This window comes from Scylla paramamosain, chromosome 28 (assembly GCF_035594125.1).
Source record: "Scylla paramamosain isolate STU-SP2022 chromosome 28, ASM3559412v1, whole genome shotgun sequence".
Lineage (NCBI taxonomy): Eukaryota > Metazoa > Arthropoda > Malacostraca > Decapoda > Portunidae > Scylla > Scylla paramamosain.
In genome coordinates, this window is record NC_087178.1 from 78,584 (window position 1) to 106,526 (window position 27,943).

Sequence of the window (27,943 nt, forward strand, 5' to 3'; positions counted from 1 at the left end):
AATAGATGAGGGAAGAGGACGGAACATTTAATGGATACTAGACGCCCCTTCACCTCCCCCACCCCACTCTCTCGGCCTCAATGACTGTCCGACAGTCACAGTGACCGTCTGGCCGCGAGAGAAGATACACGATGGCGTCCTGGCGGCAATGTCGCGTGCTGCTGGTGTTCCTATTGGTGGGATGCTGCGCAGGGTGAGTCTCTTTCCCTCTTCCTCTTTTTCTGTTAGAAAGATGCCAGCCATGGGATACTAAAAGGCAGAAAAGTAAGGCTCGTTGAAGGTCTTTTCTTCTCCTTTAGCCGTTTCTCTTGAGTCGGGGGTTGGCGCCATGGACCGTATTCTGAAACACCTCACAGCCTCACCACACCTTCACTACATTCAAAAAGCTCTAGTTGAAGTGACACGGGTTTTTAAGGATGTTTTTATAGTTCTAGTGACAGATTAACAAGATTTCTACATTATTAACGGAAAAAAATACTTTTAAGAACCCTTCTAATAATTTGTGGCCTTTGAAAATAGTGGTGGTGAGAGAGCAAAGAGTTTCTAACTGGATCATGTACGACTCTCCTCCACTTATTTATGTCCCTTGCATTCCTCTGTGATTCCCATCCTTTGTTCAGTGAAGGTGTCACTAGTTACGAGCTTGACTCAATCCTGTAAAAATACAATTAGGTATGACACTCACAATGCATTCTCACCACTCCAGCGAAACTAACCCTCTCTCTTTCATACACACACACAAAACATTGTCATCACTCCAGCAAACACTAACTAATTTCTTCACACCCAGAAGATACATTCTGACCACTCCAAAGCGCTGGATGACAGGAGGAGCCACCCAAGTTTGTGTGGAGGTGCAGGAGCCCTCAGCACAGCCAGGGCACCTCACGCTCTCAGCCAACGGGACCTTAATGTTTTATGACCAGCCTGACATTGACAATGACAGGGTGCTGCTGGAAGATGTGTCCATTCCCATTCCTGCAGGTTGGTGTGGAAATATGTGTGTGTGTGTGTGTGTGTGTGTGATATATTATTACTTTTAATTCGGTTAATGTACTCACACATGTCCGGCGCAGTAGTGTTTTGAGTTTCCATGACATTTCCGTCTCCGTTTCGTGAAGTTTAATATCGTCGCCACCGATATTTTTCAGTGTTTCACGGACTCCAGACAAGTGCTGGGAGTTTGTCCACAAGAATGCATAATGAATTACTTATTGAACTGGTTCAGAATCATCTTGTTCTTTGTGATTTGTCACAGCCAAAGTATATGGACAGTGGTCTCAAACAACGTATTTGGAAAAAAAAATTGTTCCATCATCAATGAATTCCTTGTACTGAGTAGCAAACTCTCCTTCACCTCCTAAGAAAGATTAGAATAATGAAAATATCTTTGAAAACCCCATTAACTTTACCACAACTCCCTCCTCATCTTCAGACAAACCCAACTAACCCATCCTTGGTTTCAGGGAGTGTGAATTTCTGCCAGAAGATTGAGGTGCCTGGGAAAAGTTTCTATTCTGCCGATGTGTGGATTAGAGGAGAGATCTCTGGGGAGTCGGTCAACAGGACAGTCAGTGTGGATCTTGAAGAAGTCAGGACAAAGACATTCATTCAGACAGACAAGTACCTCTACAAGAAGGGCCAGAAAGTGCACATTGGTATCCTCACAGTGTTCTCTGTCAATCTTACCGTCAGTACTCAGCCGGTAAGGTTTCATGAGGTTACCTTTCCACCAGGGGCCGATGAGTGTGAATGTGTGTACGAGTGTATGGTGCTTTGTCTGGACCATCCTTTGTTGGAATGGCAGCCTGGTATATTGATAGATAGGTGAATGGAATAGATTCGCTAATCAAGTTGTTAGTACTGAGTCAATAGGGAGCTTTAAAAGAAGATTAGACAAATGCGTGAATAGTGATGATAGGTGGAAATAGGCTGGTAAGTCTCATATAGGGACTGCCACATGTAGACTTGATGACTTCTTGCACAAACTCTTGTTTTCTTATGTTCTTATGGTTAAATTATAGTTTGTTTCTGAAGTTTTTCTTTTAGTTATAGACAGTTGTAGATACCATCAACACCTAGCATGTTCTCATCAAGCTATAGTTGAGCTATAGTTTGTTACTGAGATTTTAGCTATGGTTATAGAAAGGTATAGATCCTGTAACTCTTTCTTAACTTCTAACTGTGCAATGTTCATTACTTTCACTGCTGCTTCATCTCATAGGAACTAATGCTGTTTATGAAATTGGGAAATTGAATTATGTACATGAAAAGACCTTATACTTGTAGATAGATAAGGAAATAAATGAATTAATTGAATATAATAAAAACTTTATACTTATAGATAGATAAAGGAATAGATAAATGAATGATGAAATAACATAGATAAACACATGAACAGTAATAACTCTGCTAAATGAATAAATAAATGTAATAAAAAGTTTCTGTAAAGCTGCAAAACAACCAAAAAAAAAGGAAATTAAATATAACAAAATCTCTCTCTCTCTCTCTCTCTCTCTCTCTCTCTCTCTCTCTCTCTCTCTCTCTCTCTCTCTCTCTCTCTCTCTCTCCCTCTCCTCCCCGCACAGTACACCAAGGTGTGGGTTACAACACCATCTGGGACGCGCATCGCTCAGTGGACCAATGTGGACAACACAGGTGGTCTGGTCCACCTTGACATGACCCTTGCAGATGAGCCAGAGCAGGTTTGTGCCATTCCACACAGCCTGGGATAAGTAATATATATATATATATATATATATATATATATATATATATATATATATATATATATATATATATATATATATATATATATATATATATTTTTTTTTTTTTTTTTTCAGTAAGCAAAACTTTTATCTAAATTATATCAAGAGTATGATGTATACCATTTGGTTTTCACTACGGTGAAACCTCAGTTTTTTATTTTAATTTGTTCCTGAATGCCATTTGATATATGAAATGTTCAGAAACTAAAGCTATTTTCCCCATAGGAATCAATGTAAAATGGATTAATCTGTTCCTGGACACTCATCCACCCTGTCTTAGTGGCTTATGACAGACACTCCCACAACTAAGATGGCCACTCCACATCTCCAGCTTAGAAATTATTTATCCAGAAAGGACGTATTGAATGAGCTTAGTGATGCGGAACTCATCAGAAGATACTGTTATATTTAGATGCAGGTATTCTCTTTGTCACTGATCTAGTGAGGGGAGCCTGACAGAGTGGCAAAGTGAAAAGCAACCCACTCACCGTCAAAATAAAGGTGATCATAACTCTGAGACATCTTGCTGCTGGGAAAAGCTACTGGTAAAATGCATCTGAAGTAGTGATGGCATTGTGGATCACTGAGAGAGCCACAGGTGGCTCGGGATTACTCCTGAGTACCAAACCTTGGTTGTTTACATCAAGGCTCTTCAATGGGATGACATTTACCTTATTTCAAAGATTGAATTACTGTCTTATCCAATGTCTATCCCCTCCAAATATACAAAAAAAGAAGCAAATATTTATATAAACTATAAATTATTAATAAACAGCAGCTTTTGCTCTGTCTTTTAGCATTTGAAATCGAGTATTGTTATTTGAGAACCAAATGTTATGTTATGGCAACCAGAACAATTATGAATTAGAAATTTTGTTCGAAAACTGATTTTTTCAGAAAGGGAGGTGTTCAGTAACTGAGGTTTCACTGTACTGTGGAACTTCCTGTGGCCACAATCTGTACTGGGCTTGAAAGGATCAGGGACATGTATGGGACACGTATACCAACTTGAGACTGGTAGCCAGCACCAACCTGAAGCGCTCAGTCTTACTGACACTCCCTGGTAGTAAAGGTGTGATGACATTACTCATCACCAGCACCATTGCCATAGTTTTGTTGCAAGTTACATGAACATTTTACTACACATACAAGAATAATAAATGGAAAGGCAAGAATATATATATTTAAGTGCACACTATCATGTGTTTGTATGTTATTCAGACTCCACAAAAATATATACAAGGTTCGTGCGAAAAATTTTTTAGAAAATCATAAAAAAAATAATAAATAATTTCGGGTCAGTATGAGGTTTGGGTGAAAATATGAGAAATCTATCAAAAAAAGAAGCAAAAAAAAGTTATTTCAGGGCCTTGTTTTGCATCTGAACCTTAGTTCAGATTCAAAACAAGGAAACCATAAGGAAAACAAGTTAAAAAAGAAAAACTATTTCTAGGATAATTAATGTTTGGGTGAAAATATATTAGAAAAATAAGGAAAACCTTTATTATTCCAGGGCCAATACAAGATTCAAGTGAAGGGGCAGAATGGCAAAACACACAGTAATACCTTCGCGGTGGATGAATACAATCTCCCACGTTTTGAGATCACTGTCAACGGCCCTGAAACTGTCCTTGCTTCCGACAAGTCTTTCTCCATCAAACTGTGTGCTATGTAAGTGTGTGGAAGCACTAGCATCATCTTTCCTTTTTTCTTTGCCTTTCCTTCTTTTTCTATGCTTTATTTATTTATTTATTTATTTATTTATTTATTTATTTATTTATTTATTTATCTATCTATTTATTTATTTATTTTTATGTAGGAGGAACACTGGCCAAGGGCAACAAAAATCCAATAAAACAAAAGCTTATTGAGATGCCAGCCCCAGAAAAGGGTCCAAAGCAGTAGTCAAAATTTGAAGGATAAGGGTCTTCAAACCTCCCTCTTGAAGGAATTTAAGTTGTAGGAAGGTGGAAATACAGAAGCAGGCGGGAAGTTCCAGAGTTTACCAGAGAAAGGGGTGAATGATTGAGAATACTGGTTAACTCTTGTATTAGAGAAGTGGATGGAATACGGGTGAAAGAAAGAAGAAAGTCTTGTGCAGCGAGGCTGTGGGAGGGGGGAGGCATGCAGTTAGCAAGATCAGATGAGCAGTTAGCATGAAAATAGTGGTAGAAGATAGCTAGAGATACAACATTATGGCGATGAGAGAGAGGCTGAAGACAGTCAGTTAGAGGAGAGGTGTAGCCGCACCGGCTGGGCATCAATTGGCTCTCAGGTGATCTGTTTTACTGATCACACCCATCATCGTAGGGTCGAGGAAAGGCAGTTCTCCCTGACACGTTTATTGATGAGGTAGGCATGACCGTAAGAACTGCGAACAAGTTCTCGGTCTCAATTTCTTACAAAATAACATTATACACTGATATTAAACACTTTCAACATATTACAATATTCATTAACAATACATGCAATTGACTTGGCACTATGACAATCAGTTTTTACTACAAAATTAAAGTATTTACCTTGGTCACCATCCTGCCTGTCTTTGTCTGAGAGCGACTTGGCCGTGAGTGATGCTCGCAGGCGACTAGCAGGTTAACCCCACACTACCAACAAGTGAGCATCGGCTTCGGTGCTTAATATAGCATTGAATACTGATACTTACACATATTACACGTTTTCATGCAAATAGAAAACTATTGAACATTTCACTTATAAATGCCGAGGAATAATGGCATGAGGTACATACGCTTTACATACAGTAACAAGAGGAGTTGATGAGACGAAAAGTTTTTGATTCCACCCTGTCTAGAAGAGCATTATAAGTGGAACACCCTCAAATATGTGAAGCATACTCCATACATGGACGGATAAGTTAGCATCTGGGGGTGGGTGAGAAAAACTGGCGGAGACGTCTCAGAATGCCTAACTTCATAGAAGCTGTTTTAGCTAGAGATGAGATGTGAAGTTTCCAGTTCAGATTATATGTAAAGGACAGACCGAGGATGTTCAGTGTAGAAGAGGGGGACAGTTGAGTATCATTGAAGAAGAGGGGATAGTTGTCTGGAAGGTTGTGTTGAATTGATAGATGGAGGAATTGAGTTTTTGAGGCATTGAACATTACAATTTTGCTCTGCCCCAATCAGAAATTTTAGAAAGATCAGAAGTCAGGTGTTCTGTGGCTACCCTGCATAAAATGTTTTCTTCCTGAAGTATTGGACATCTGTGAAAAGACATGGAAAAGTGCATGGTAGTATCATCAATGTAGGAGTGGATAGGACAAGAATTTTGGTTTAGATCATTGATAAATAATAAGAGAGTGGGTAACAGGATCCTGAGGAACACCACTGTTAATAGATTTAGGAGAACAGTGAATGTCTACCACAGCAGCAATAGAACAGTCAGAAAGGAAACTTGAGATGAAGTTACAGAGAGAAGGATAGAAGCTGTAGGAGGATAGTTTGGAAATCAAAGCTTTGTGCCAGACTCTATCAAAAGCTTTTGATATATCCAAGGCAACAGCTAAAGTTTCATGAAAATCTTTAAAAGAGGATGACCAAGACTCAGTAAGGAAAGCCAGAAGATCACCAGTAGAGCGGCCTTGATGGAACCTATACTGGCAATCAGATAGAAGGTTGTGAAGTGATAGATGTATAAGAATCTTCCTATTGAGGATAGATTCAAAGACTTTAGATAGGCAGGAAATTAAAGCAATAGGTCAGTAGTTTGAGGGATTAGAACTGTCACCCTTTTTAGGAACAGGCTGAATGTAGGCAAACTTCCAGCAAGAAGGAAAAGATGTTGACAGACAGAATTGAAAGAGTTTGATTAGGCAAGGTGCAAGCACAGAGGCACAATTTCAGAGAACAATAGGGGGCCGGCTTATATAGCAGCCGGGAGCTGAAGCGATGACGTCACAGCTTTGCCAGTTGCCACCTTTTTCTTTATCGTCAATTGGGAAAAGATTCAAGGAAACAAGCTATACACTTGAGACAAGGCTACTGCAGGCTAACACAAGTCTGATTAAAGTAATGAAAAATATTGTATATATTTTTGGCTAGATGCCAGAAGTCATGAGGGGAGTTAGATCTTGAAAGATTTTGACACTTTCTATTAATGTAGGAGTTTTTTGGCTAGTTGGAGAAGACTTGAGATATAGCATCATCTTCATTTTTCTTGCTTTATTTACTGGGATACATCATGATCTTTGTTTTTTCTTGCTGTATTTATCTGGATACATCATCTATTTTGTTTCTTTTTTTGCTTTCCTTTACTGTATTTATCTGGATACATCATCATCTTTGTTTTTTGTTTTTTTGCTTTATTCAGTCAGAGAAGTAATGTATTTATATTAAAAGAATAGTACAAAGACAGTTATCTTTTGTCATATGTAATTGGATAATATTAAATGCTTCAGAACAATCTCTCTCTCTCTCTCTCTCTCTCTCTCTCTCTCTCTCTCTCTCTCTCTCTCTCTCTCTCTCTCTCTCTCACACTGGTGATGTACTTTCCAGGTACATGTATGGACAGCCAGTGAATGGAAATTTCACGCTGGAAATAAATAACAACAGTCCAACAAAGTGTGCCAACATTTACAACATTACTGGTTTTGTGAGTTTGTTACTACTACTACTACTACTACTACTACTACTACTACTAATGCTATTGCTACTACTACTACTACTACTACTACTACTACTACTACTACTACTACTACTGCTGCTGCTGCTGCTGCTGCTGCTGCTGCTGCTGCTGCTGCTGCTGCTGCTGCTGCTGCTGCTGCTGCTGCTGCTGCTACTACTACTACTACTACTACTACTACTACTATTACTACTACTACTATTACTACTGATAAGACGTATTTATAACTATTTCGGGTATATTGGAGATGCACATAACAACATCACCAACCTTTTATTTATTTTTTGACATGTTTTCATCAACCATATACTGGGAATGTTAATCAGTAATGGGATAGATAAGATAGATAAGGAAATAGACATAAAGACAACCTCTTCTCTGGTGTTTATTCTTTTCTTCTCTCTCCACATACCATCTGGTCTTTGGTCTTCTCTCTGGCCTTCAAACCCAAACCTAGCCTTGTTTAACCTTCTCTAATATCATGTCATGTCTTCCCCCATACTCACCATCCCCTGACAGGGTTTGAAGAAAATGTGGGTAAAAAAAAAACTTTTGGGGGGGGTTTTATTGTTTTTTTTTTTTTCTTTGTTTTTTTTGGGGGATTTTATTGTTTTTTTGGGGTTATTGTTTATTCTTCATACTTTATTCTTCATACCTTCACCTCACTATGTACTACCATTCACACGCTTCTTTCTCCCTCAGCTGACGGGATGCAAGGACTTCACTGTGTCTGCAGCAAGCCTGAGAATAGTGGACTGTGCCGTGTCAGATGTGACCCTTGTGGGTCAGGTGACAGAGACAGGGACGGGTGTGACAGAGACTAGTGATGTGAAGTACATCCAGGTCTCAAAACAAGGTGTCGTCTTCAAGACTGTGTATCAGGATAACATGAAGAAGCCTGGATTGCCTTACACTCTGAAGGTTTGTCTGTTTGTGTCTTGCTGCTGCTGCTACTGTTGTTGCTGTTGTTCTCCTTTTCAATGTTTGTATGTGTCTGTTTCTCTCCATTCCTTCACTATTTTGTCTGCTTCACAAATGCAAGAGTAAATTGGCTCCTTCACTCTTTCATTGGGTAAACTATGGAACTCTCTGCCTGTTTCTGAAAATGATAGCATACAAAAGTCAATATTTTTACCTTAATTGATGCCACAGGTGAAAGCAGATAAGCCTGACGGTACCTCAGCTGCTGGTGTACCTGTGGAGATGTGCAAAGGTGACAATTGCTTCAGCCTACAAGTCCCTGAAGATGGAATGTTGGTCACCAACGTCGGGGACGAGGAATTCTCAAATATCCGGGTGAGAATAGATGTTTTAAGTATACACAGTTCTCATATTACAGCAAATAACTTATCTATATCCTTGTTGTCCTTTGTCTAATATTTCTCTCCTGTGGCCAGATGAAAGCCCTCAACACTCGTGTCATGCTTCACGAGTCATTTTTCTCCATCGACGTGAACTACTACTACTCTCCATCCAAGTCCTCCCTCCTCATCTACACCCCTGACAGAAAGCTGCAGTGTGCCAAGGGTGCATGGGGCTCTGAGTACCAGCTTCCTGTGTTCTTTGTCAGCGACCTGCCTAAAACATCCTTCACTGTGCAGGTGTGTGTGTGTGTGTCTGTGTATGTGTCAGTGTGGTGGGCGGGGTCTGTGTGTGTATGATTGAAGGGGTCTTTCTCTTCCTCTTCTCATTTTTTTTTCCTTGTCTTGCATGTCCTCTTCCTACTCATACATCAGATCATCTTTACCTCCTTTTTCTCCTCTTCCACCAAATTATGCTTCCTACTCCTCCTCCTCTTCCTCTTTCTCTTCCTCTTCCTCTTCCTCCTCCTCATCTCCCTTCTCCTCCACCATCACCTCACTCAGACATCTCAAAAAACATCTCTTCACCCACCACCTCTTCTTCATCCTCTTACACCCTCACCCAAGCACAATTAAAAATCTCTTCTCACCTCTTTCTCCTCCTCCTCCTCCTCCTCCTCCTCCTTCAGATCATAGCCAGGAGCACCATACAGTACTACAAGAAGACTGCAGAGATAGATCTGACCCCTGGGGACCTGCCCATTAGACCAGGGGAGCAGGTAGAAGCCTTGGAGGACCCACCAGTTGGTACCAAGAGGGGTGTGGTGTACATCCCTGTCACCCTCAACAACACCATCTCCCCTGTGGCCAAGGTACTGGTGAGAGGGAGAGGGAGAGGGGGAGGGAGAAGGTTTGTTTGGGTTTTTAAGGTAGGAGAGAGAGAGAGAGAGAGAAAGAGAGAGAGAGAGAGAGAGAGAGAGAGAGAGAGAGAGAGAGAGAGAGAGAGAGAGAGAGAGAGAGAGAGAGAGAGAGAGAGAGAGAGAGGGGGGGGGGGTTATCTCTGTTGGCCCTGGAGGGAAAGAGTTTCTTGGACCACCCTACTACACCCCAGGAACTTTGTCACAGCACAGGTGGTCATACACATTCATAGCAAGGCCCCACAGCACACACTGGTTTATTGCTACCCCTTAATAGTGAGACCATTCCCTACCCTGAACCTACTCCAGTCCTGAGACCACAGCAAAGCCCCACAGCACAAATTGGTTTACCCCTACCCCTTCATAATTAGACTGTTCCATACCCTGCACATACTTCAGTCCTGATACCACAGCAAGGCCCCACAGCATACACTGATTTATCCCTGCCTCTTCATAATAAGACTTTCCTATTCTGTACCTACTCCAATCCTGAGACCACAGAAGATGCAAGGTACCTCTTAAAAAGCCAGAAAGACAGAATCATCACACAAGACAATTATCATCCATTACTTTTCATCCCAGTCTAACCTAACCTAACTGAAGGACCTTACACCTTTGCTATATTGCCCTTCCTTCAGGTGTTTGTTTGGATGGTTCGGCCTGATGGGGAGGTAGTGTCGGATGCCAAGGAGGTGAAGATGGAGAGGTGCCTGCTGAACCAAGTTGATATGGTGTGGTCTGAGACAATGACCCAGCCAGGGCAAGGAGTAGAGATGAAGCTGTCCTCTGCTCCTAACTCACTGTGCAGTCTTGGTGTGTAGTAGTGGTAATCATAGTAATAGCAGTAGTGGTAGTAGTAAAAATATAGAAATAACAACAGCAGTAACACTAACAATGAATAATGATGCCAGTTGTGCTTTATGAGAAAAAAGCTGTGCTCATGCTGTCCCATCTCCATATCTTTTAATATCCAACTTAACTTTGAATCCATGTATACTTCTTGCATTTACTTTCTCCTTATCCAGATTGTTCCATACATCTATACTTCTATATGGGAAACTATACATTTTGACATCTCTTCAACAAGCACTCTTCTTCAGCTTCTTTCCATGTCCTCTAGTATCTCATGTATCCCAAACCATAAAGTCACTCCAGTCCACCTCCTCCATCTTCTCATACACTTTATATATTGCAATCAAGTCTCTCCTTTCTCTCCTTTTTTCCAATGTTGGTAGATGTAACCTTGTCAATCTCACTTCATATGATAAGTCCCTGATACTTGATATCATCTTCATTGCTGCTCTCTGAACTCTCTCCAACTTCTTTATATCCTTTTTCTTGTATTTTTCTTGTAGGGCGACCGCACTACAGCTGCATATTCCAGTCTAGGTCTAATCAGTTATATAATCATCTTCCTGATCATCTTTTCATCCATATATGCAAAGGTTTTCATATGTGTGTTTGTGTGTTGTACTGTACAGGGTCAACCAAAGTTCATTTTGTCCTGTCTCCATATTTATAATTGACTTCTTTCTCTATGACTATTTGTACACTGCCATAACCACATCTCCACTAAAGTTATTCCAGACGTTTAAAATTTAATGTAGGAAGCCATGTTTCTTGATGTCACCAGAACACATATCCTTCTTGATTTATTTATGTGACCTCACACACACACACACACACACACACACACACACACACACACACACACACACACACACACACACACATTTTTTACACACATTTCCTCAGGAATGGTGGACAAGGGCACAATCCTGCTTGACCCACGTTCCACTGTCTTGACTATGGACACCATCTTTGGACACCAGCAGCACAGCTCTTACACCCTGTATCAACCGTATTACGAGACCCAGGAGTACTGCAGGTACAAGTATGGATTCAGTGGTAAGTGTGGTAATAGTAGACCTGTCTATCTATCTGTCTATTTATCTATCTATCTATATCTATATCTATATATATTGTAGCTGCACCGGCTGGGCATCAATTGGCTCTCAGGTGATCTGTTTTACTGATCACACCCATTATCATAGGGTCGAGGAAAGGCAGTTCTCTCTCTCTAATGTTTATTGATGAGGTAGGCATGACCATAAGAACTGCGAACAAGTTCTTGGTCTCAATTTCTTACAAAATAACATTATACACTGATATTAAACACTTTCAACATATTACAATATTCATTAACAATACATGCAATTAACTTGGCACTATGACAATCAGTTTTTACTACAAAATTAAAGTATTTACCTCGGTCACCATCCTGCCCGTCTTTGTCTGAGTGCAACTTGGCTGTGAGTGATGCCCGCAGGCTACCAGTGGGTTAACCCCACACTTCCAACAAGTGAGCATCAGCTTCAGTGCTTAATATAGCATTGAATACTGATACTCACACATATTAAACATTTTCATGCAAATAGAAAACTATTGAACATTTCACTTATAAATACTGAGGAATAATGATGTGAGGTACATATGCTTTACATACAGTAATATATATATATATATATATATATATATATATATATATATATATATATATATATATATATATATATATATATATATATATATATATATATATATATTTGGCTGGTAATCTCACACTGTGTGGCCCAGACAAATCACCACACACACACACACACACACACACACACACACACACACACACACACACACACACACACACATCATTCACACTATTAGCCCCATCGACCCTGAATACCAATAATAATCTATCTATTGATATATATATATATATATATATATATATATATATATATATATATATATATATATATATATATATATATATATATATATATATATATATATATATTAATCTATCTATATAACAGGCCAGCAATTCCACATGGGATGGCCCAGACAAAGTAACACACACTCAAACACACACACATCATTCACACACTTAGCCCTGTCAGCCACTGGTGGAAAGGGCAGTCTCATGAACCTCTCTACTACACCCCAGGAGCTTAGGTATAGCACAACTGACCACACTTCCACAGCAAGACTGCACATCATACACTAGAAAGTTGGAAATATGAAAGATGGTTAGATGAAACTTTTATACTTGTAGCTTCTATTACAAGTGAAATCTTGTGTTTTCAGACTTTGGGTCTTACTTCACAAAACACTATGATGCCTTGGGAATGTTGGTGAGTGTCCTTAGCTGTACTCTTCCAAGACACTGGTAAGAACATTGTATCTGTCAGCTGTACAACTATACCATTCCTGTGTTCCATTTTTTTTTTTTTTTTTTTTTTTTCTCTCCCACAGGAACCTGACCTACACGTGCTGTCCAACCTGGTGCTGGAGACACGGCCCTGTGAAGGTAAGGCTGAAATGTCAATGCTTATGTCTTTGTGCATGCAGTCTTGTTGAGTGTTCTTTTATTTGGATTTTTTCCTGCATAGTTGTTTAATTTGTTTTATTTTCCATTTACAATTGTTAGTTGACTTATGACATGAAGGACATGAATGAAGACAAGAAGGAAGGCATGTTGTTTTGCCACTCCTGAGAAAACAAGGAGCTATAGATTTGAGAGGGGATAGATTGAATATTCTGCATGAACCATGTCAAGGGTTACTTTGCCACTCCTGAAAAAAAACTTTGGCTCTGAAGGAGCTTTTAATTCAAGAGGAGCTACATAGATTTTAAAGGCACTATTTTCAAAAGGAGTTATATTCAAGAGGAGCTAGATTCAGGAGAAACTAGGTTCAAGAGGAACAAGATTCAAGAGGAGCTAGATTCAAGAGGAACTAGATTTGAAAGGAGCTAGATTCAAGAGGAGCCAGATTCAAGAGGAACTAGATTTGAGAGGAGCTAGATTCAAGAGGAACTAGATTCAAAAGGAGCTAGATTCAAGAGGAACTAGATTTGAGAGGAGCTAAATTCAAGAGGAACTAGATTCAAGAGGAACTAGATTCAAAAGGAACTAGGTTTGAGAGAAGCTAGAGTCAAGAGGAGCTAGTTTCAAAAGGAATTAGATTCAAAAGTAGCTAGGTTTGAGAGGAGCTAGATTCAAGAGAAGCTAAATTTGAAAGAAGCTAGGCTCAAGAGGAGCTAGATGCAAGAGAAGCTAAATGTGAGAGAGGAGCTAGGTTCAAGATGAGCTAGATTTGAGAGGAGCTAGATTTGAGAAGAGCTAGATTTGAAAAAAAAAAAAGCTAGATTCAAGGGGAGCTAGATTCAAGAGGAACTAGGTTTGAGAAGAGCTAGATTCTAAAGGAACTGGTTTTGAGGGGAGTTAGATCCGATAGAAGCTAGGTTTTCAGTGGAGCTAGATTAAGAGGAGCTAGATTCAAGAGGAACTAGATTCAAGAGGAACTAGATTTGAGAGGAATTAGATTCAAGAGGAGCTAGGTTTTCAGAGGAGCTAGATTAAGAGGAGATAGATGCAAGAAGAACTAGATTCAAGAGGAACTAGATTTGAGAGGAGCTAGATTCAAGAGGAACTAGGTCTGAGAAGAGCTAGATTCAAGAGGAACTAGGTCTGAGAAGAGCTAGATTCAAGAGGAACTAGGTTTGAGAGAAGCTAGATTCAAGAAAATCTAAATTTGATAGGAGCTAGGCTCAAGAGGAGCTTGGTTCAAGAGGAACTAGGTTTGAGAGGAGATAGATTAACGAGGAGCTAGATTCAAGAGGAGCTAGATTCAAGAAGAGCTAGATGCAAGAGGAGCTAGATTCAAGAGGAACTACGTAAATGCAAGAGTCTACCATACAGTGCATGTCAAGCTTCATCACTGTTTCCAGAGGTGCCTGAGGGGATAAGTGGAAACGTCATATACCAGGGGCACAAAGTGGCGTACTCTGGGTCATTTGGGATGGAAAATATGAAGCCGATGGTAGAAGACATGCGCACACAGTTCCCAGAGACTTGGATCTGGGACCTCTACCTCCTTCCGTGAGTACTGACAGGATGTGAGGGGAGTTGTTGCTTGGAGCTTTTCACTGCAGGATGCTTTTCCCCTATATCACCAAGCCTGTTACTTTAATCCTTTCACCCCAAGACCTACTTTCTTTTTGAAACCTACACTTTTTTAAATATTTTTCTTTTGTGCTGAACTCTCTTAAATGGTTGACATGTTGCTTTAATCCTTTCATTATCATGTATAAACAACATAGAAAAAAGCATTTCCCAACCTTTATTCCACCTGCATACTCATTGAATCTACTTACAAACACAACAGAATTTTAATTCCCAAACATATAATAAACACTCTCCAAACACTACTCAAACACATCACAGACACATCCCAAACACTCTCCAAACACTTTCCAAACACTAACACTTCCTATTAACTTCAGGGCATCTGGTGTCATCTCTCGGAGTCTCAGTGTTCCCGACAGCATCACAGAGTGGGTGGGGCAGGCTGTGTGTGTGAGCCCAGAGAATGGACTTGGCATGTCTCAGCTCACCAACATCACCACCTTCACTCCCTTCTTCTTGGACCTCACCCTGCCTCCCTCCATTAAACGTGGGGAAACTCTTGGGGTTCTTGTCTCTATCTTCAACTACCTGGAGGCTTCTCTGCCTGTAAGTCCTCAGAGTAAGCAAGATTTTTGGCTGTAGATTTATCACTTTATAAAACATGTTAATTTTCCTTGTAAGAACTAAGGTAGTGGTGATAGTTAATGCATGCTGTTCTTTGTGCATCCTCATGGATTTCCCCCTTACACAGGTCACAGTTCAAGTGCACAGTAGTGATGAGTACAACATAATCAGGGACCCACCAAGCCAGCAGGCAGAAGGGGTGGTGGATGTGTGCGTGGCAGGTGGCAGCAAAGCAGTTGTGGAAGTCAAGATCAAACCTACCGTCATAGGCCAGGTCAATATTACCGTGGCGGCTTCAGTTGACCAGACAGAGGACAACACATGTGGGACCCCTGCTGTTAGGATCACCAGAAGGTCAGGTCATGCTAGGTCACTGTTTGGTTGCAGTTTGTTTTGTTATGTGTTGATTTGTGGTTTGCTTTGGGAGAATGAAGTTTTCAAGCCATGCTAATTTGGAAATGAATAGTCAGACATTCTTAATCAGGTTTTCTTTCCTTCACTGCAGAGATGCACTAGTAAAGCCAATCACAGTGAAGGCAGAAGGTTTTCCCAGGGAGAAGACATGGAACAAATACATCTGTGCTGAAGGTAAGTAGATTAATGCTGTTGATACATTCTTCGATCTGTTGAGGTTGTATTTGTTATTTTCGAGATTGATTTATTACCTCTCATATATTCTGTCTCTTTCTTTCTTCTTTAAGTCAGTATCCAGGTTGCTAGTTAATCATTGAGGACCCATAAAAGATCAGACAAATATTTGGATAAGGATGATAGGTGGAAATAGAAAGCTAAGTTTCATACAGGGAATACCAACCCTCGTGTTTTTATGTTTTCAGGTTGTTAGTCATTAGGGAGCTATAAATTTACAAGCTTACACAGATTTATGGATAATAAGAGTGAGAAATAGGCAGGAAAGTTTCATACAGTGACTGCCACATGTAGTCCTGACAGCTTCTTGCACCAACCCTTATTTTCTTATGGTGTTATGATTTAAAAAAGAGATGGGAGGAAACTCAAATAGAATGATAGATGAGTGGAATAGACTTAGTAATCAAGTTGTTTGGGTGAAAATAGACAGATAAGTTTCATAGAGACTCCCACATGTAGGCCCATTGGCTTCTTGCACCAACCCTTGTGTTCTCATGTTCTTAAGATCTGAGGAACGGGAGTGACTCACTGGGACGCTGGGACGTAGGGGCTCCCAGTGGCATTGTGGAGGGCTCAGACCGTGGATGGGTGACCGTGGTGGGCAGCCTCCTCTCCGTGTCCCTTGAGGTAATCACTGCACTCACACATTCCTGGAGCTTCTTGAGATAGAGTGGCAACCTTCTTCCTCTTCCTTAGTTGTCTCTTTAGTCATCTGCTTTTGGTCTAGTAATCTTTCTTATCACTCGTCAGAGATACACCATGCAATTCTGATCTTTAGTAATCTTTCTCATCACATAAGTTGATTAGAGATATACCATGAAATTCTAATCTCCAATTATCTTTTTCACTACACATCAATTAGAGGTACACCATCAAATTCTGATCTTTGATAATCTTTTTCACCACACAAGTTAATTAGAGGCATGCCATGAAATTCTGATCTTTAGTAATCTTTTTCACCACACAAGTTAATAGTTCCTGTCAAAGGGAGAGAGAAAAAAAAAAAATATATATATATATATATATATATATATATATATATATATATATATATATATATATATATATATATATATATATATATATATATATATATACACACAGTGGAACCTCTGTTACTGAATGCCTCCCTTTTCGAACAAATCAGTTTTCGAACAAAATTTTGAAGTCATCATTACTTTGGTTGTGGTACCATAATTCAGTTCTAGAACAAAGTTACTTGATTTCAAATATTAAAAGACATAGCAAAAGCTGTCGTTTATTACTAATTTATAGTTTTTATAAATATCTACTTCATTTTTATATATTTGGAGGAGAGACACAGAGTGTAAGACAGTAATTCAATCTTTGAAATATGGCAAATGTGTTCCCGTTGAAAAGCCTCGATGTAAACTAACAGTTTTTGGTGCTCAGGAGTAATCCTGAGTCACCTGTGGTCTTGATGACCCCCAACGCCATCAGTACTGCACAACTGCATTTTTTGAATAGCTTTTCTCAGCTTCAAGATATCTAAGTGTTATAGATCACCTTCATTTTGGCGGTAAGTGGGATGCTTCTCTCTGTGTCCCTCTGTAAGGCTTCCCTTACTAGATCATTCCAAACAGTATCTTCTGACGAGTTCTGTGTCACTAAATTCATTCAATACATCCTTTCTGGATAAGTAATTTGTGAGCTGGAGATGTTGTGAAGCAGCTATCTTGGCTGTGGGAGTGTCTGTCATAAGCCACTAAGACAATGTAAACTGGTGTCTGGGAATGGATTAATCCATTTTACATAGATTCCTAAGGGGAAAATAGTTCCAGTTTTCTAACATTTCAGATTTCAAGCAGCATTCTGGAACAAATTAGGTTCAAGAACCGAGGTTCCACTGTATGCTAACCAAACTAATTCCATAATCTTTCCTATACCTCCAATATCAGAACCTTGGCCACCTGATCAGAATGCCTTATGGATGTGGGGAGCAGAATATGATAAACTTTGCACCAAATGTGTTCATTCTGCAATACCTGACAAACACGCGACAGGACACACCAGAAGTCACAGCCAAACTCATCAGACTAATGAATATTGGTGAGTGAGTTAGTTAATTAGTTAGCTGCCTTAGTTAATTAGTTAGTTACTCAATGCTAGGACACAGAAAAAGAAGGAAAAAGCCTGTTAATTTGCTAAGGTGAGTGAGTCCATTACCTGCCACTGGGACACAAAAAGGGGAGAAAGAATGTTATTTTGCATAGATGTGTGAGTGAATGAGTTATCTGCTTGTAGGACTCAAAATGGGAGAAAATCCTGTTATTTTTTATAGGCGAGTTAGTGAGTTAGTTATTTGCCACTGGAACACAAAAATGGGAAGAAAAGGCCTGTTATTTTGCCACTTATGTGAGAGATTTGATCGGAAAGGATGTAGATCCAAGAGTACAGTAGGAATTGTGTACAAGAATATATGCTATACTGTACTTTCAGGATACCAGCATCAAATATTGTACTTTTTCACATACAAAAGAGAAAAGGATCTAATGTAGGAGTGATATTCTAGGATGGGATGCATTTCACTACACTTTCAGGATATCACCATCAATTATTGTACCACCATTTTGAGAAAAGAATGCATTTCATTACTCTTAAGATACCAACATCAAATATTGTACCCTCTCCACACACACAGATAACTTAAAGGACATACATATTGTGGAGACCTTATAGCAGAATATGATATGCCTTCCTGTACTTTCTGGATACCAGTGACAAATCTTGTACCTTCATATTATATAAAAAGACAAAGGACTTACTGCAGGACTGGTATAATAGAAGAGTTTTTCTTTAGTTTAGTATACTTTCAGGAAATTATCATCAGATATTGAACACCTTTCTCACATACAAAGACAAAAGGATTTACTATGGGAATTGTATATTAAAATAGAATACATTTTAGTAAATTTTCAGGATATTAGCATCAAATATTGCACTTCTTTACATACAAAAGCAAAATAATTTACTGCAGGAATTGTGTACTGGAATAGGATGCATTTTAGTACACTTTCAGGAAATTATCATATGAAAAATTGCACCTTCTTCTCACATATAAGGCAAAAAAGATCTTCCGCAGGAGTGGTATACTATAGTAGAGTATGGCTTGCTGTACTTTCAGGATACCAGCGACAGATCCTGTACCGCAGAAGCAATGGGTCATACAGCGCCTTTGGCAACGCAGATCCCTATGGCTCAACCTGGCTCACAGCCTTCGTGGTCAAGTCCTTCGCTCAGGCCCAGCACTACATTACTGTGAGTCTCAGCACTTATTTTGATGTCATTTACTAGGTAATGTGGTGCCATAGAGCGTGCTGATATGCTGCATCCTTGTCATTACTATTTTTATTATTACTAGCAGTGTGTATTGCCATCATGATTTCTACTGATTGTTATTGGGGTTTGTGGCTGCTGGAAGGAAGTAAGGATTCATTATCCAGCTTTTGATGTACAGTATGTACAATAGATACAATTAGTTAACAAAAAATATAAAAGTAGAATGTAGAAAAGAAAGTCCCAGCAGAAAAAAAGCGCAAACAAAAAGAAAGAAAAAATGTATATGAAATAGGTATTATAATACACAAAATCAAAAACAATAAAATATAAAAAGAAAACAAAAACATGCCAATAGAAAACAAAGTGATACCACCTTCATTTTCAGATTGATGTGGAAGACTTAGGGCATTCCCTGAAATGGCTGAGCCACACACAGGCAGTGGATGGTTGCTTCCCTTCCCTTGGCCAGGTGTTCAACAAGGCTCTTAAGGTAAGGACACCACCACCACACGTGTGCACGCGCTCACGCACACGCACACACACACACACAGCACCTGTCTGGACTCAACAGAAAGGGAAAGGCAACAAAACACTGTCTCACCAGCACTCTTGTCTTTATTGCCTGCACAGAGCATTACCACAGGACATGAGGCACACTAACACGCTACAGTACAAGTAAGGATCACACCAATGGCCTCACTCAGCAAAGTGTCTATATCACTGGGTAGTGTGTCCCACCTCACAGTATAGTGGCACAGAACAGCACATTAGTCACAGCTTGCCAACAGTGTTGCACAGCTGTCTCCTCCAGTGGTCCACGTCGACACACACACACACACACACACACACACACACACACACACACACACACCTCAGTGTCAGGTATTCACTGTCTCAGATTGCCTGGGCAATCCTCACAGCATACTCTGAGACTCAGTCACATAGTGCCAGTGGCAGGTGACTAGCGTCGTAGTGTAACACAAGGGGAGCATATTGCAGACTGTCGGCACAAGAATTGTGCAGGCAGGAAAGAGACACACTCTCTTGTGGGGGCCACCACAACTCCTTATAATATAATTATATATATAATGTCAGTCTCTCCATGATTGGCCAGCACACTGCTGCTCTCCTGACCAGTCACCTGTGCCACTTCCGGTCTCTCCAGGCTATCTCAGGTTGCAGCTCATGCATCATTGCCAACGCCCAACTTCACTACTCAGCAGCACCTTCAGTCGCAACAATATATATATATATATATATATATATATATATATATATATATATATATATCTTAAATCATGAGATATTTTATTCTCAATATAACACTTAAATAATTTTTAATAATGTATATTTAATTTTGATTTAAATCATGATTCTTTTACTCTCATTATAACACTTAAATAATTTTAATACAGTATATTTAATTTTGATTTAAATAATTATTCTTTTACTCAATATAACACTTCAGTAATTTTTAATACAGTATATTTAATTTTTATTTAAATCATGATTTTTACTCTGACAAATAGATTTAGATAACTTGATTTAAATCAAACCAACCCTGATTACTGCTGCATGTAGGTATGATTTCTTCCTCTCTCCCTTTCAAATGTAACTCTATCAAGCTTGAACCTATCATGTTTTATCCTGAGTACTATGTTATTATTCTACATTTAACCACACTTTTCCAGGGCAGTGTGGAAGGCAGAGGTAAGGAGGCACTGACATCTCAAGTTTTCTTTCCCTCCTAGTTTAACTATCCCTACTTCTGCTGGTGTAATAGTACACTCTTTCCACCTCCACCCACTGTTCCCAGGTTTTCTTTCCCTACTGGTCTGCTAGCTACCTCTACTACTTCTGATCTTGATAAACTGTAGTGTACTGAACCACCCTCTTTCGTCTTTGTCATGTCCTCCTCCACACACTGTCCCCAGGTTTTCTTTCTCTTCTGGTCTCCTAACTATCCCTGCTGGTCTCATAGTACACCTAACCACACTCCACCTCTTCCACAAACAGTCCCAGTCTTTTCTCTTCTGTAATGTTTTTCCTTTTCATGTTCTTCTCAACACACCATCCCTGGTTTTTCCTTCCTTACTGTTCTAACTATCCCTACTTTTATTGCTTTCCTAAAATCAGGGGTTGGCACCACATATGAGTCTCCTCCAGTTGCTTCTGCCCCTTGCCACCCGTACTACTGGTGGTGTAATGGTTAACCACACTTTTCCAGGGTGGCATTGAAGGTAGAGGCAGAGAAGCGCTGACAGCATACGTTCTAATATCTCTTCTGGAAGCTGGGCAGGAAAGCTTCAGCCCCACAGTGCTCAGTGCTAAATCCTGCCTCCTCTCACAAGAATCACCCAGCTACCACCCTTACATCCTGGCACTCAAGGCCTATGCACTTGCACTGGTTGGGGTGCCAGAAGCAGGAGATGCACTAAGGGCACTAATGTCCCAAGCTGTGGTGACTTCAAACTCCACCCACTGGGAACTGCCTACTGGATATAGTGAGTGGTTAGGTTGCTTCAGGGAAACATGTGAGGTTCTTATTCTTCTCTCCTGGTTCCTGTTCTCTTTCTTTGCTTCTGTAAGTTAGACAAGAGAAAGATATAACTTTTTTTCTTCATCTTTTTCCAGTTCCATGGTTTCCTCTGTTTTTGGTTAGATGAAGGAAAGATGTGAGCTTCTTTCCTGGTTCCTATTATCCTCTTTCTTTTCTTCTTTAGGTTAGACAGGAGAAAGACAACATTTTTTTTCTTCATCTTTCACCTCCAGCTCCATGCTTTCCTCCTCTTCTTTGGGTTAGATGAAGAAAAGTTGCAAGATTTTTCTCTTGTGGTTATTGTTCTTGTCTTTCTTTTCTTCTTTTGGTTAGACAAGAGAAAGATGTTTGTTATTTTTCTTTTTTCCCCTCTCTCTCTCTCTCTCTCTCTCTCTCTCTCTCTCTCTCTCTCTCTCTCTCTCTCGTTAGATGAAGAAAATGTTAAGTTCTCTCCTGGTTCCTGTTCTCTTCTTTCTCCTCTTCTTTTGGTCAGACAAGAGAAATATATAACATTTTTTCTTTATCTTTGTCTTCATATTTCATGCTTTTTTATATCTCCCTTCTTTGAGTTGCTTGAAGGAAAGATACATAATCCTTCTTCCCTCTCCTGTTTCTTACTCTACTCCCCTTTTCTAAGAAAGTTAGATGAGAGAAAGAATATTTTTCCTTCATCTTTCTCCTTCAGTTTCCTTTTCTTCCCTTCTCTCTTACATTGACAACCCATCTCCTCCAACATTCAAGTATGTGTGCATTTGGGTGTCAGTTTCTTAGTTCTTCTTCTTTAAGTTAGATAAGGGAAAGAAACAGTATTTTTCCTTCATCTTTTCCTCCTGTTTCATGCTTTCTTCCTCATCTTCCTCTTCTTTAGATTAGATGAAGAAAAGATGCAATATTTTTCTCATGTTTTTTGTTCTCCACTTTTTTTTAATTAAGTAGAAAAGGTAAAGAAATTATATTTTCTCTTCATCTTTCACCCCAAGATTGTGTCTTATAAAGGGACTGCCATTTCTAGGCCTGATGGTTTCTTGCACCAACCCTTACGTTCTTATACAGAGAGTCTCAGTTTGTGATGGTCTCAACTTGTGCCATTTCATGGTTATGATGCTGGCAGCACTTGTCCATGTAAATTCCCATTTTATTTATTTATTTATTTTATTATATTTTTTTTTTTACTGATTTATTTGATAATTTTTATTTATTTATTTATTTTTTATTCATTATTTTTTTCGGGTACAGCAGTAATGTTTTTATATCCTAGATTATGATTTTACAGTACTATAGCAATATTATAGTTGAGTATAGATTCTGTAGATGCTTAGACTGTTCCAACATACAGCGAAAATCAATTTAAGACATGGTGCAGGAATGGAACACTGCTGCAACTCAAGCACCCCCTGTACTCTTGTCAGTTTTTCACTTCTCTTCCCTCAGGACATAGTAACTCCCTAAAAGTTGAGATTGCTGGCTATGCTGCTCTGGCTATGATGACTTATGATGCATCAACCTACAAATACCAGACTAGGAAGGTTTTCAAGTGGATCACAGCTCAGAGGAATGGACAGGGAGGCTTCTACTCTACCCAGGTAAGTCTTAGTATAATCAGGTGTAGTTAGGTGTTGTTTGTTGGTCATGTCTTTGTGTTCCCTCATCCTGTTTCTTCTGTGTTCTCTTGGTTTCTTTTCCTTTTTGTGTGTTCTGCTTTTCTGTTCTTTCATTCAGTTTCCATTGTGTTTTGTTTTACTTTTTTTTTCATTTGGCTTTTTTTCTGTGTTCTCTTGTGTTCTTATCCTTTTTGTGTTTTTCTTTGTGTTCTCGTTCTGTTTTTGTCCCATCTTTCTTTTTCATGGTTTTCTCTTTGTGTAATTTCTGTAATTGTGTTTTGTCTCTTTTTGTGTTTTTTGTTCTTTTATTTTATCCCAATCTCTCCATTCCTAACTCTTCTGTACTTCCCTCTAATCTTTTATTCCCTCTTTCCTCATCTTCATCTTTCTCCTGCCATGATGGTTTTTCCTCCTCCTAGTCCCTTTCCATCCCTGCCTGTTTCCCTGTATTTCCTAACCTAACTCCTAATCTTTTTTTTTTTTTTTCAGCTCTGATATCTCACTCTCTTTGCATTTCTTTCTCTTAATACCTCTCCAAGCATGCCTGTTCTTCTGTATTTCCTCTTTTTTTAATTTATCTCTCCAGTCCTGACTGTTTCCTCTATATTTCCTTCTAACCTTAAGATCTCTTTATCCTTCTCCAACTATGATACCTTTTTCATTCCCCCTAATCTCTCTCCAACACTTCCTGTATCTTGTGTATGTCCTAATCTTTTTCCAGTCCTAACATTTTATTCCCTGTTTCCTCCTCTTAATCTTTCTCTAACTCTGACATCTTTTTCTCTACATATTTCCCCCTGCTAATGCCTCTCCAACCCTGCCTGTTTCTCTATATCTCCTAACATGCCACCTCCTCTCTGACTCAGGACACGGTGGTGGCTCTGCAGGCCCTGGCTAAGTACGAGTCCTTGCAGTATCAGGGTGATATGAATCTGAAGGTGACAGTCAAGGGGAATGCCATTGATCACTCCTTTGCCATCACAGAGAGCAACAAACTGATCACTCAGCTGTCCCCTCTTGCAACGCTTCCCACTTCTCTGTCCCTGACCATGCATGGCAAGGGATGTGCAGTGTTCCAGGTGTGTTTTGGGTGAATATTTGAGGGATGTGCAGTGTTTCTCAGATGTGTTTTGGGTGAATATTTGGTGCTGTAGTAATGTTTCTAGGTATTTTGGGTGAATATTTGATGCTGTAGTAATTTTTCCTGTCATTTTGGGTGAATATTTGGTGCTGTGGTGATGGTATCTGGCTTAGGGTTAGAGTAGAGGTCTTTTCTTCAGTTTGTAGTGGTGATAGTGGTACTGAGTGTAGAAGATTAGTGGGTGTTTTAAATCAGCTGTCAGTGAAATGTATTTATTTCCTTCATGTTTATATAGTTAAGAATCAACTAAACCAAACTAAACCAAATCAAACCAAACTAAACTAAAGCAAACCAAACTAAATCAAACCAAACCAAACTGATGTGGAAAAAGAAAAATTGTTAGGAAAAAATATAGGAACAGAGGGAAAGATAGATAAAAACCAAACCAAACCCCCAAAAATCTAACATAATCTAACCCACAGTGTGTGGTACGCTACAATGCGCATGAACCAGACTCAAGTGATGCATTCAAGCTAACCGTCAAGACACAAACAGCGGCTGACAGAACTTGCAAAACTAAATGGATCAATGTTTGCGCCTCATATCTCCTTCCCGATGTCAGTTCAAACATGGCTGTCATTTCTGTGGACCTGGTCTCTGGATATGTACCACTGAAGGAGGACCTGAAGGAAGCTGTGGAGAAAAGTGCAGGTGTGGTGAAGAGATATGAGGTGGATGGGAATAAGGTTATATTCTACGTAGAGGAGATGTCACAGGGAGAGAATGTGTGCGTGCGGATGCGAGTGGAGCGTCTGGTGGAGGTGGAAGGTGCCAAGCCAGGGTCCATCACTTTGTATGATTACTATGAACCAGAGTTGTCCATCAGTAAGGTTAGTGTTCTTTGTTTTTTGTGTTCAAGTGTGTGTGTGTGTGTGTGTGTGTGTGTGTGTGTGTTTTGGGGAAGGAAAGGTGAGAAAGTATGTTTTTTTAATTTCTCTATTTTGCTATATTTTTCTGTTTATATTTTGACTTTCTTTGTGTGTTTGTGTGTGTGTGTGTGTGTGTGTGTGTGTGTGTGTTTTTATTGAAGCTTAAGTGAGAAAATCAGTTTTTAATCTCTCCATTTTGTCATTTTTTCTATTTATCTTTTGACTTTCCTTTCAGTTTATGCACTGCATTTTTTTTCTTTCAGTTTCTTGTGATTTTTGTACTTTTTTTTTCTATTGATAAGCAATAAAATAGGTTTCTCTCTCTCTCTCTCTCTCTCTCTCTCTCTCTCTCTCTCTCTCTCTCTCTCTCTCTCTCTCTCTCTCTCTCTCTCTCTCTCTCTCTCTCTCTCTCTTTTTAAGGAGGGCCACCAGCTAAATGCAACAACACTGTAAGGAAAAAAAAGGCCCACTGAGGTGCCAGTCCCCAAAGAGTCAAAAACAGTCATTAAAATTTTAAGGATAAGTGTCTTGAAATCTCCCTCTTTAAAGAGTTCAAGTCATAGGAAGGAGGAAATACAGAAGTAGGTTGGGAGTTCCAGAGTTTACCAGAGAAAAGGATGAATGATTGAGAATACTGGTTAACTCTTGCATTAGAGAGGTGGACAGAATTGGGATGAAAGAAAGAATAAAGTCTAGTAAAATGAGGTTGTGGCAGGAGGGGAGGCATGGAATTATCAAGATTAGAAGAGCAGTTACCATGCAAATAGCAGTAGAAGATAGCAAGAAATGCAACATTGCAATGCTCAGAGAGAGACTGAAGACAGTCAGTAAGAGGAGAGGAGTTGATGAGATCAAAGCTTTTGATTCCATCCTTTCTAAAAGAGCAGTATGACTGGAGTATGGGTGGATAAGGCCCCTGTACAGAGTTAGCAGCTGAGGGGTTGAGAAGAATTGGCAAAGACAACTCAAAATGCCTAATTTCATAGAAACTGTTTTAGCTAGAGATGAGATGTAAAGTTTCTAGTGTAGATTATAAGAAAAGGACAGACTGAGATGTTTATTGTAGAAGAGGGGAACAGTTGAGTGTCATTGAAGAAGGGATAGTTATCTGGAATGTTGTGTCGATTTGATAGATGGAGGAATTGAGTTTTTGAGGCATTGAACAATCAAAAATTTTAGAGGGATCAGAAGTCAGGCATTCTGTGGTTTCACTGTGTGAATTGTTTACTTCTTGAAGGATTAGACATCTATGAAAAGATATGGAAAAGTGCAAGGTGCTATCATCAGTGTAGGAGTTGATAGGATAAGTAGTTTGGTTTAAAAGATCATTGATGAATAACAGGAAGAGAGTAGATGACAGGACAGAACTCTGAGCAACACCACTGTTAATAGACTTAGGAAAAGAAGTGACCGTCAACCACAGCAGTAGTAGAACGGTCTTATCTCCTTACATCAAGCAAATAATCACATTGCTAAACTAGTTTACTGTAAGTATGAGGTATATACAAAATAGTTTCCCTCGCACTATATTAAACTAAGACCACATTTTATCCACAGATCTACAGACTTCCCCCAATTGATGAGTGTCAGTATACTTCGTAAGTCTCAGTCAGCCCTTACCAGCCTCCTATCTACACAAAGAGTTACTGCTGTTGACTAGAAGGACCCTGATGGGGCTGCTGTGGTACAATGGGGCCATGTGCTCTTTTTGGGGGGCTGTGGGTCCTGGGCACAGTCTAAAGGTAGGAAGGGAAGACGGTTCCCAAATGCTAAAACGAAAAGTCCTTTGTTAGGAGGCACCGTCCTAGCCCTAATAAAGTAGGAAAAACTGAGCATAATATATATATATATATATATATATATATATATATATATATATATATATATATATATATATATATATATATATATATATATATATATATATAAAGACTATGTTCTGAGACTTGAGCTGCACCTCCACTACTTTCAAATGGCTCTAGTTGAAATTCCACATTTTTTTAAGGTTACCATTTTTATGGTTCTAGTAATAAATTAAAATTTCAACATTATTAAAAGGAGAAATACAACATTCAGAAGGCTCTGGTTGAAGTTTCATGGATTCTAGTGACATTAACAAGATTTCTCCATTAACTGGAGAAACACTTGAGAACCTAGCTTATCAATGATTAGCTGAAATAACTAGTAATCATCTCTATGGCCTTTGAAAATAGTCATGGTGACAGAATAAAGTGTTTCAGAATACAAGCCAAAGTGCTTGTCTCAGTAACTCAGTTTTTTTTTTTTTTTTACTTACACATGGTGCAGTAGAAGTTGTAGGAAGGTTTCCAGGAGTGCTTTCATGATTTAATTGAAGTTTTAATGGTTCTAGTGATAGTTGAACAAGGAATTTTTACAAGGAGGGAAGAAAACTCATGCAAATCTATCATGTTTTTGGCATAAACTTGTCACGGTGAGAGCAAAGTGTAGATTACAAGAAAACTAAATGCCAGGTGAAATAAACAGAAGCATATTTTAGTTTAGGCATGTGTAAATATAAAAGTTGAATTTAAGAATTGTCAACCACTGCTTTGTGAAAACATAAACAACTTTCATTCTTCGCCTTTTCCCTCATATCCTTAT

At 39.3% G+C, this 27,943-nt stretch overlaps 1 protein-coding gene and 1 long non-coding RNA gene across 2 annotated transcripts in view; one reads left to right on the forward strand and one right to left on the reverse strand.

Moving 5' to 3' along the window:
* The window catches only part of LOC135114636 (uncharacterized), a 39,233-nt gene that overhangs the window by 8,874 nt on the left and 2,416 nt on the right, over nucleotides 1–27,943 (reverse strand). The window lies entirely within an intron of this gene.
* Nucleotides 40–27,918, forward strand: LOC135114635 (pregnancy zone protein-like). The gene is made up of 27 exons (XM_064030429.1): nucleotides 40–193; nucleotides 791–984; nucleotides 1,467–1,705; nucleotides 2,589–2,705; nucleotides 4,285–4,442; nucleotides 7,286–7,382; nucleotides 8,115–8,333; nucleotides 8,565–8,708; nucleotides 8,810–9,013; nucleotides 9,403–9,585; nucleotides 10,269–10,443; nucleotides 11,386–11,538; nucleotides 12,778–12,824; nucleotides 12,946–13,000; nucleotides 14,422–14,572; nucleotides 14,977–15,205; nucleotides 15,351–15,577; nucleotides 15,729–15,811; nucleotides 16,377–16,498; nucleotides 17,791–17,941; nucleotides 19,017–19,150; nucleotides 19,557–19,661; nucleotides 21,399–21,675; nucleotides 23,142–23,293; nucleotides 24,178–24,390; nucleotides 24,875–25,282; nucleotides 26,879–27,918. The coding sequence occupies exons 1-27, from the start codon at nucleotides 132–134 to the stop codon at nucleotides 26,921–26,923; spliced, it is 4,344 nt and encodes a 1,447-aa protein (XP_063886499.1). The 5' UTR covers nucleotides 40–131; the 3' UTR covers nucleotides 26,924–27,918.